Source organism: Sebastes fasciatus, unplaced genomic scaffold (assembly GCF_043250625.1).
Source record: "Sebastes fasciatus isolate fSebFas1 unplaced genomic scaffold, fSebFas1.pri Scaffold_52, whole genome shotgun sequence".
NCBI lineage: Eukaryota > Metazoa > Chordata > Actinopteri > Perciformes > Sebastidae > Sebastes > Sebastes fasciatus.
In genome coordinates, this window is record NW_027428240.1 from 44436 (window position 1) to 55019 (window position 10584).

The 10584-nt window shown below is 40.6% G+C and overlaps 1 protein-coding gene across 4 annotated transcripts; it reads left to right on the forward strand.

Moving 5' to 3' along the window:
- The first annotated feature begins 827 nt into the window (after nt 1-827).
- LOC141763821 (transmembrane 4 L6 family member 5) lies at nt 828-5800 on the forward strand. Of its 4 annotated transcripts, XM_074628573.1 has the most exons (7): nt 3241-3400; nt 3571-3613; nt 3784-3997; nt 4125-4167; nt 4209-4394; nt 4844-5036; nt 5123-5800. In XM_074628573.1, exons 1-7 carry the CDS (start codon nt 3303-3305, stop codon nt 5141-5143), a joined length of 798 nt encoding a protein of 265 aa, XP_074484674.1. In that variant the 5' UTR covers nt 3241-3302; the 3' UTR covers nt 5144-5800. The 4 variants fall into 4 exon arrangements, with proteins under 4 accessions (XP_074484676.1, XP_074484675.1, XP_074484677.1 ...); XM_074628575.1 differs by lacking the exons at nt 3241-3400; nt 3571-3613; nt 3784-3997; nt 4125-4167 and adding exons at nt 828-1488; nt 1783-1991; nt 2431-2499 and having other exon boundaries at nt 4240-4394; nt 5123-5797; XM_074628574.1 differs by lacking the exons at nt 3241-3400; nt 3571-3613; nt 3784-3997; nt 4125-4167 and adding exons at nt 828-1488; nt 1815-1991; nt 2431-2499 and having other exon boundaries at nt 4240-4394; nt 5123-5796.
- The last annotated feature ends 4784 nt before the right edge of the window (nt 5801-10584 follow it).

Here is a 10584-nt window from a genome sequence, read left to right on the forward strand (position 1 = left end):
TTCAGTTATTAACAATAGTCATGTTTGATTATTAACAACAGTAATGTTCAGTTATTAACAATAGTAATGTTCAGTTATTAACAATAGTAATGTTCAGTTACTAACAATAGTAATGTTCAGTTATTAGCAATAGTAATGTTCAGTTAACAATAGTCATGTTTGATTATTAACAATAGTCATGTTTGATTATTAACAATAGTAATGTTCAGTTACTAACAATAGTAATGTTCAGTTATTAACAATAATAATGTTCAGTTACTAACAATAGTAATGTTCAGTTATTAACAATAGTAATGTTTAGTTATTAACAATAGTAATGTTTAGTTATTAACAATAGTAATGTTCAGTTATTAACAATAGTCATGTTTGATTATTAACAATAGTAATGTTCAGTTATTAACAATAGTAATTTTCAGTTATTAACAATAGTCATGTTTGATTATTAACAACAGTAATGTTCAGTTATTAACAATAGTAATGTTCAGTTATTAACAATAGTAATGTTCAGTTACTAACAATAGTAATGTTCAGTTATTAGCAATAGTAATGTTCAGTTAACAATAGTCATGTTTGATTATTAACAATAGTAATGTTCAGTTATTAACAATAGTAATGTTCAGTTATTAACAATAGTAATGTTTAGTTATTAACAATAGTAATGTTTAGTTATTAACAATAGTAATGTTCAGTTATTAACAATAGTCATGTTTGATTATTAACAATAGTAATGTTCAGTTATTAACAATAGTAATGTTCAGTTATTAACAATAGTAATGTTCAGCTATTAACAATGACTATGACAATGATTAACAAGCTGCTGTCTGCAGGTCCACTTTGAGGAAGTTTCATCAGCTCTCTGTGGTTTCTCTGTGGTCATGTGACCCTGGAGGATCCTGATGCTGACGTCTGTCCTCGTGGATCAGAGACGTCGTGGTTCACACGGTGGTTGACACGGTGGCCGTCTGATCCGACTCTTTAAACATCACCTCTCTGCTGATGCCGAGTCGGTTCTGATGGTTAAATAGTGAAATATGTGACATGAAGAATAAACCAGAACCCTGCTGATGGCGTCAGTCTGTCCTGTCCACCACCAGAGTGACTCACGGTGACACAGACGAGCTAAAAGAAGACGACTGAACTAAAAACAGAAAAAGATGAAGTGGACTCAGAGTCACATCTGGATCTATATATAATATATATATAGATCTATAATACTCCTCACTGTGTTGACTGGCTTGGTGACCTCTGACCTCCATGCTGGTGATGATCTGAAGCTCTTTCAGTCTCAGCAGCTGGACGGGGATTTCTTCGTTAGCTCCGCGCTGTTGGTTGAACCTTATTTCTTAACCTTATGTTAACCGTGTCAAGCTTCCTGTTTCCATATATGGTCGTGGGCGTGTCTCCGTGTGTCAGCGGTTATAAATGTCTCCGTCGGTTCCTCAGACGTCTCTGAACCTCTGTCTCTGGATCGTCTGTCTGATCTTCAGGGTGAGTTTAATTATCTCATTAACACATGAACCATCATCTGAGACCAATAACATGTAAATAATAATAATAATAATAATATATATTAATGTTTAAAGTGTTGAATAATAATCATGTTTAATCACTTTAAAGTCTCCAAACAAGTCCGATGTATTTCTCAAGAGTAGAACTGAAACTCTTTGATTTAATTCATTGATTTGTTCATCAGAAACAGAAACTTAATCTGCAGCAATGAATGTGTTAATGAATATTATTAATAATGAATTAAACAAAACCAAACCGGGCTCTGCTCCGTAGCGACGCTATGCTAACCGCCTGATGGCCCACAGATGTGTGTGTCCAGGTGTCTGCGCTGTGTCGCCATCTCTCTGGTTCCCATGGCGATCGTCTGCTCGCTGTCCAACATCCTGCTGCTGCTCCCTGACCTGAAGATCCACTTCCTGTTGGAGGGTCATGTGACCAGAGAGGCCACCTGGGCCACGGGCCTGTGGGGGTCGGGCTTCCTGGTAGGTCAGGTGACGTGTGATGTCACATGCTATAGACATCCTGCTGTCTCTGTCCTCTGATGGACATCCTGCTGTCTGTCCTCTGATGGACATCCTGCTATCTCTCTCCTCTGATGGACATCCTGCTGTCTCTGTCCTCTGATGGACATCCTGCTATCTCTGTCCTCTGATAGACATCCTGCTGTCTCTGTCCTCTGATGGACATCCTGCTGTCTCTGTCCTCTGATAGACATCCTGCTGTCTCTGTCCTCTGATAGACATCCTGCTGTCTCTGTCCTCGTCTCTGTCCTCTGATAGACATCCTGCTGTCTCTGTCCTCTGATGGACATCCTGCTATCTCTCTCCTCTGATAGACCTCCTGCTGTCTCTGTCCTCTGATAGACATCCTGCTGTCTCTGTCCTCTGATAGACATCCTGCTGTCTCTGTCCTCTGATTCAGGTTCTGATCGCAGCTCAGCAGTTTGTTCAGAGCAGCAGAACGACAGGCTGCTGTGCTTTCAGACGTCAGGTAGGCAGATGTTTCTGATTACGGACGACCGGAACACCTGGATGTTCTGTTAGGTGTTACAGATGTTTCTCTCTGTATCCAGATGTTGTGTCCGGTGTTACAGATGTTTCTCTGTCTGTATCCAGATGTTGTGCCCGGTGTTACAGATGTTTCTCTGTCTGTATCCAGATGTTGTCTCAGGTGTTACAGATGTTTCTGTCTGTATCCAGATGTTATGTCAGGTGTTACAGATGTTTCTTTGTCTGTATCCAGATGTTGTGTCAGGTGTAACAGATGTTTCTTTCTGTATCCAGATGTTGTGCCCGGTGTTACAGATGTTTCTCTGTCTGTATACAGATGTTTTGCCAGGTGTTACAGATGTTTCTTTCTGTATCCAGATGTTGTGCCAGGTGTTACAGATGTTTCTTTGTCTGCATCCAGATGTTGTGACATGTGTTACAGATGTTTCTCTCTGTATCCAGATGTTGTGCCCGGTGTTACAGATGTTTCTCTGTCTGTATACAGATGTTTTGCCAGGTGTTACAGATGTTTCTCTATCTGTATCCAGATGTTGTGCCCGGTGTTACAGATGTTTCTCTGTCTGTATCCAGATGTTGTGTCAGGTGTTACAGATGTTTCTCTGTCTGTATCCAGATGGTGTGTCAGGTGTTACAGATGTTTCTTTGTCTGTATCCAGATGTTGTATCAGGTGTTACAGATGTTTCTCTGTTTGTATCCAGATGTTGTATCAGGTGTTACAGATGTTTCTCTGTCTGTACCCAGATGTTGTGTCAGTTTTTACAGATGTTTCTTTCTGTATCCAGATGTTGTGCCCGGTGTTACAGATGTTTCTCTTTCTGTGTCCAGATGTTGAGTCAGGTGTTACAGATGTTTCTTTGTCTGTATCCAGATGTTGTGTCAGGTATAACAGATGTTTCTTTCTGTATCCAGATGTTGTGCCCGGTGTTACAGATGTTTCTCTGTCTGTGTCCAGATGTTGAGTCAGGTGTTACAGATGTTTCTCTGTCTGTGTCCAGATGTTGAGTCAGGTGTTACAGATGTTTCTCTGTCTGTGTCCAGATGTTGAGTCAGGTGTTACAGATGTTTCTCTTTCTGTATCCAGATGTTGTGCCCGGTGTTACAGATGTTTCTCTGTCTCTGTCCAGATGTTGAGTCAGGTGTTACAGAAGTTTCTCTTTCTGTGTCCAGATGTTGTGCCCGGTGTTACAGATGTGTCTCTGTCTGTATCCAGATGTTGTGCCCGGTGTTACTGATGTTTCTCTGTCCATTCAGATGTTGTGCCAGGTGTTACAGATGTTTCTCTGTCTGTATCCAGATGTTGTGTCAGGTGTTACAGATGTTTCTCTGTCTGTATCCAGATGTTGTGTCAGGTGTTACAGATTTTTTCTCTGTTTGTACCCAGATGTTGTGTCAGTTTTTACAGATGTTTCTTTCTGTATCCAGATGTTGTGCCCGGTGTTACAGATGTTTCTCTTTCTGTGTCCAGATGTTGAGTCAGGTGTTACAGAAGTTTCTCTTTCTGTGTCCAGATATTGTGCCCGGTGTTACAGATGTGTCTCTGTCTGTATCCAGATGTTGTGCCCAGTGTTACAGATGTTTCTCTGTCTATCCAGATGTTGTGCCAGGTGTTACAGATGTTTCTCTGTCTGTATCCAGATGTTGTGCCAGGTGTTACAGATGTTTCTTTCTGTATCCAGATGTTGTGCCAGGTGTTACAGATGTTTCTCTATCTGTATCCAGATGTTGTGTCAGGTGGTGTACAGCTGTGTGGTTGTGCTGGCTGCTGGGTTCTGCTGTCTGGTCAGTGCTACCGGTCTCTCTCAGGGTCCTCTCTGTCTTTATAACACCAGCTCCGGTCCGACCTGGGGGGTCCCGCTACACCCCGTCCCAGACCGGTGAGGCACATCTGGATGTTACCCTACCAACCTGATACTCTGACTGTACCTGTAGCTGTACCTGTAGCTGTACCTGTAGTTGTACCTCTACCTGTACCTGTACCTGTAGCTGTAGTTGTACCTGTACCTGTACCTGTAGCTGTAGCTGTACCTGTAGCTGTACCTGTAGCTGTACTTGTAGCTGTAGCTGTACCTGTAGCTGTACCTGTAGCTGTACCTGTAGCTGTACCTGTACTTGTAGCTGTAGCTGTACCTGTAGCTGTACCTGTAGCTGTACCTGTAGCTGTACCTGTACTTGTAGCTGTAGCTGTACCTGTACCTGTACCTGTAGCTGTACTTGTAGCTGTAGCTGTACCTGTACCTGTACCTGTAGCTGTACCTGTAGCTGTAGCTGTACCTGTACCTGTACCTGTAGCTGTACCTGTAATCCTCCGGTGTCTCTGGTCCAGTCATGCAGGCTACCTGTATAACAGGACTCTGTGGTCTGGAGTGTGTCTGGAGCCCAGGGGGGTGGTTCAGTGGAACGTGGTTCTGTTCAGTGTGATGGGGGGCGCCAGCGGGCTGCAGGTTCTCCTCTGTGGAGCCAACGTCCTGAACTCGCTGCTGGGTCTGATCCTGGGTCAGGGATTCTGCCAGAACAAGGTCTGTGTTGTCTCATCCTGCTGTCTCTGTGAGGACCAGTTTCACTTCCACACTTTCTGTTTCTGAATTCTGTGTGTGTTTTACAGGTCAGTCCAGTTTCAGATTGATGGACCGTCAGGGACCGTCAGGGACCGTCAGGGATCATCCTGGACAGTCACGGACCGCCACGGATCGTCAGGGACCGTCACTGACCGTCACGGATCGTCACGGACCGTCACGGATCGTCACGGACCGTCACTGACCGCCACGGATCGTCACGGACCGTCACGGATCGTCACGGATCGTCACGGACCGTCACGGATCGTCAAAGACCAATCACGGACCGTCAAGGACCGTCACGGATCGTCACGGACCGTCACGGATCGTCAAAGACCAATCACGGACCGTCAAAGACCGTCACGGATCGTCACGGACCGTCACGGATCGTCAAGGACCGTCACGATGTAAAGTTATGAATAAAAGCACTGATGCACTTTAGATAAAAAATAACTTATACATGATTAATTTAAAAACAAATAATTATTGTTTTATTTCTGTTGAAATTGTTGATGAATGTTTTTATTTATTCATGTTTTATTATTTTATTATTGTTATTTTGTTTCATTGCTTTATTTAGATGAAAACAGTTAATTTATTTGATCCATTTATCTATTAATAAATATGAATTTAGACGTTCCTGAGTGGATTCTGTGATCGATGATTGATGATGTTTAATTGATCTGTTATTAAATGTTCAACAAAGGACCTGTTCTGATCTGAAGTGTGTCCGTACCGTTGGTCTTTAAACCTTTACTTTAGTTATTAAGTTATTGATTAGTTATTGATTAGTTATTGAGACTAATGATAATAATAAATATAACAGTAATCAAATTAATTATTGATTTAGATCCACCTGTGCAGCGTTTTATTTGATCACCTATCTGATTAATTCAGGGTTCTCAGGTTTCCTACCACAGTCCAAAGACATGCAGGTTAGCGTGGGTTTACTCCGGTTCTCAGGTTTCCTCCCACAGTCCAAAGACATGCAGGTTAGCGTGGGTTTACTCCGGTTCTCAGGTTTCCTCCCACAGTCCAAAGACATGCAGGTTAGGATGGGTTTACTCCGGTTCTCAGGTTTCCTCCCACAGTCCAAAGACATGCAGGTTAGCGTGGGTTTACTCCGGTTCTCAGGTTTCCTCCCACAGTCCAAAGACATGCAGGTTAGCGTGGGTTTACTCCGGTTCTCAGGTTTCTTCCCACAGTTCAAAGACAAGCAGGTTAGCGTGTGTTTACTCTGGTTCTCAGGTTTCCTACCACAGTCCAAAGCATGCTGGTTAGCATGGGTTTACTCCGGGATCTCAGGTTTCCTCCCACAGTCCAAAGACATGCAGGTTAGGGTGGGTTTACTCCGGTTCTCAGGTTTCCTACCACAGTCCAAAGACATGCAGGTTAGGGTGGGTTTACTCCGGTTCTCAGGTTTCCTACCACAGTCCAAAGACATGCAGGTTAGGGTGGGTTTACTGCGGGTTCTCAGGTTTCCTCCCAAAGTCCAAAGACATGCAGGTTAGAGTGGGTTTACTCCGGTTCTCATGTTTTCTCCGACCTTCCAAAGACATGCAGGTTAGGGTGGGCTTACTCCGGGTTCTCAGGTTACCTCCCACAGTCCAAAGACTTGCAGGTTAGGGTGGGTTTACTGCGGTTCTCAGGTTTCCTCCCACAGTCCAAAGACAAGCAGGTTAGCGTGGGTTTACTCCGGGTTCTCAGGTTTCCTCCCACAGTCCAAAGACAAGCAGGTTAGCGTGGGTTTACTCCGGGTTCTCAGGTTTCCTCCCACAGTCCAAAGACATGCAGGTTAGTGTGGGTTTACTCCAGTTCTCAGGTTTCCTCCCACAGTCCAAAGACATGCAGGTTAGCGTGGGTTTACTCATGGTTCTCAGGTTTCCTCCCACAGTCCAAAAACATGCAGGTTAGTGTGGGTTTACTCCGGGTTCTCAGGTTTCCTCCCACAGTCCAAAGCATGCAGGTTAGAGTGGGTTTACTCCGGTTCTCAGGTTTCCTACCACAGTCCAAAGACATGCAGGTTAGGGTGGGTTTACTCCGGTTCTCAGGTTTCCTCCCACAGTCCAAAGACAACCAGGTTAGGGTGGGTTTACTCCGGTTCTCAGGTTTCCTCCCACAGTCATAGACATGCAGGTTAGGGTGGGTTTACTCCAGTTCTCAGGTTTCCTCTCACAGTCCAAAGACATGCAGGTTATATACATATGTGTATGTACATATACAGACGTAGGCAAAGTTGTTGGTAACGTTCCGTTAAAGAGAGAAAAACCCACAAAGGTCACTGAAATAACTTGAAACTGACAAAAGTAATAATAAATAAAAATTCACTGAAAATTAACTAATGAAAATCAGATATTGTTTTTGAATTATGGTTCAGCAGAATCATTTAAAAAAACAAACTAATGAAACTGGCCTTGACAAAAATGATGGTACTCTTAACTTAATATTTAGTTGCACAACCTTTTGAGGCAATCACTGCAAACAAGTGATTTCTGTAACTCTCAATGAGACTTCTGCACCTGTCCACAGGTATGTTGGCCCACTCCTCGTGAGCAAACTGCTCCAGCTGTCTCAGGTTTGAAGGGTGCCTTTTCCAAATGCATGTTTCAGCTCCTTCCACAGATGTTCAATAGGATTTAGATCCGGGCTCATAGAAGGCCACTTCAGAATAGTCCAATGTTTAGTTCTTAGCCATTCTTGGGTGTTTTTAGCTGTGTTTTGGGTCATTATCCTGTTTGAGGACCCATGACCTGCGACGGAGACCAAGCTTTCTGACACTGGGCAGCACATTTCGCTCCAGAATGCCTTGATAGTCTTGAGATTTCATTGCACCCTGCACAGATTCAAGACACCCTGTGCCAGATGCAACAAAGCAGCCCCAGAACATAACCGAGCCTCCTCCATGTTTCACATTAGGTACAGTGTTCTTTTCTTTGGATGCTTCATCTCTTCGTCTGTGAACATAGAGCTGATGTGACTTGCCGAAAAGCTCCAGTTTTGTCTCATCTGTCCAAAGGACATTCTCCCAGAAGCTTTGTGGCTTGTCAATATGCATTTTGGAAAATTCCAGTCTCGCTTTTTTATGATTTGGTGTCCTCCTCGGTTGTCTTCCATTAAGTCCACTTTGGCTCAAACAGTGACGGATGGTGCGATCTGACACTGATGTACCTTGACCTTGGAGTTCACCTCTAATCTCTTTGGAAGTTGTTCTGGGCTCTTTGGTTACCATTCGTATTATCCGTCTCTTCAATATGTCATCAATGTTCCTCTTGCGGCCACGTCCAGGGAGGTTGGCTACAGTCCCATGGACCTTAAACTTCTGAATAATATGAGCAGCTGTAGTCACAGGAACATCAAGCTGCTTGGAGATGGTCTTATAGCCTTTACCTTTAACATGAAGGTCTATAATGTTCTTTCTGATCTCCTGAGACAACTCTCTCCTTAGCTTTCTGTGGTCCATGTTCAGTGTGGTACACACCATGATGCCAAACAGCACAGTGACTACTTTTCACCCTTTAAATAGGCAGACTGACTGATTACAAGTTTGAAGATACCTGTGATGCTATTTACAGGACACACCTTAGTTTAACATGTCCCTATGGTCACATTATTTTACATCTTTTCTAGGGGTACCATCATTTTTGTCTAGGCCAGTTTCATTAGTTTGTTTTTTAAAAGGATTCTGTTGAACCACAATTCAAAAACAATGTCTGATTTTCATTAGTTCGTTTTCAGTAAATTTTTATTTATTATTACTTTTGTCAGTTTCAAGTTATTTCAGTGACCATTGTGGGTTTTTCTCTCTTTAACGGAAGAGTACCAACAATTTTGCCTACGTCTGTATATATATATATATATATATATATATGTACAGTATGTGTATATATATATATATATGTACGTATACATATATATATATATGTATGATTATATATATATATATGTATGTGTATATATATACAGCTCTGGAAAGAATTAAGAGACCACTTCAAAATTTTCAGTTTCTCTGGTTTTACTATGTATTGGTATGTGTTTGGGTAAAATTTAAATGTTTGTTTTATTCTATAAACTACTGACAACATTTCTCCCAAATTTCAGATATAAATATAAATATTGTCATTTAGAGCATTTATTTGCAGAAAATGACAAACTGGTCAAAATAACAAAACAGAGTCAGTGTTTTCAGATCTGGAATAATGCAAAGAAAACAAGTTCATATTAATGTTTAAACAACACAATACTAATGTTTTAACTTAGGAAGAGTTCACAAATCAATATGTGGTGGAATAACCTTGATTTACAATCACAGCTTTCATGCGTCTTGGCATGCTCTCCACCAGTCTTTCACATTGCTGTTGGGGGACTTTATGCCACTCCTCAGCTGGGCTTTGTTTGAGGGCTTGTGACCATCCATCTTCCTCTTGATCACATTCCAGAGGTTTTCAATGGGATTCAGGTCTGGAGATTGGGCTGGCCATGACAGGGTCCTGATCTGGTGGTCCTTCATCCACACCATCACTGACCTGGCTGTGTGGCATGGAGCATTGTCCTGCTGGAAAAACCACTCCTCAGAGTTGGGGAACATTGTCAGAGCACCAAAGAAGCAAAGAAGAGCCAGGCTGAGGTTTCAAAAGACCATAAGGATTGGACCATAGAGGACTGGAGGAAGGTCATCTTCTCTGATGGTTTTCTTTGCATTATTCCAGATCTGAAAACACTGACTCTGTTTGTTATTTTGACCAGTTGTCATTTTCTGATAATAAATGCTCTAAATGACAATATTTAGATTTAGATTTAGATTTGGGAGAAATGTTGTCAGTAGTTTATAGAATAAAACAAACATTTTAATTTTACTCAAACACATACCAATAAATAGTAAAACCAGAGAAAGTGATCATTTTGAAGTGGTCTCTTCATTTTTTCCAGAGCTGTATGTATATATACATTTATATACACATACATCTTTATATATATATATACATATAAATGTATGTGTATATATATATTTATATACACATACATCTTTATATATATACATACATATATGTATGTATATATATATATTTATATACACATACATCTTTATATATATACATACATATATGTATGTATATATATATTTATATACACATACATCTTTATATATATATATACATATATGTATGTATATATACATTTATATACACATACATTTATATATATACATACATATATGTATGTATATATATATTTATATACACATACATCTTTATATATATACATACATATATGTATGTATATATATATATTTATATACACATACATCTTTATATATATAAAGATGTATGTATATATATATTTATATACACATACATATATGTATGTATATATATACATATAAATGTATGTGTATATATATATTTATATACACATACATCTTTATATATATATACATATAAATGTATGTGTATATATATATATATATACACATACATCTTTATATATATATACATATAAATGTATGTGTATATAT

Bases quoted from the DNA above. Each gene is read 5' to 3' on its own strand.
- LOC141763821 (XM_074628573.1), top strand. From the start codon at position 3,303: ATGTTGTGCCCGGTGTTACAGATGTTTCTCTTTCTGTGTCCAGATGTT. The intron at 3,401-3,570 runs GTATAACAGATG...ATGTTGAGTCAG, and splicing joins GTATCCAGATGTTGTGTCAG to GTGTTACAGATGTTTCTCTT. The intron at 3,998-4,124 runs GTGTTACAGAAG...ATGTTGTGCCAG, and splicing joins GTGTCCAGATGTTGAGTCAG to GTGTTACAGATGTTTCTCTG.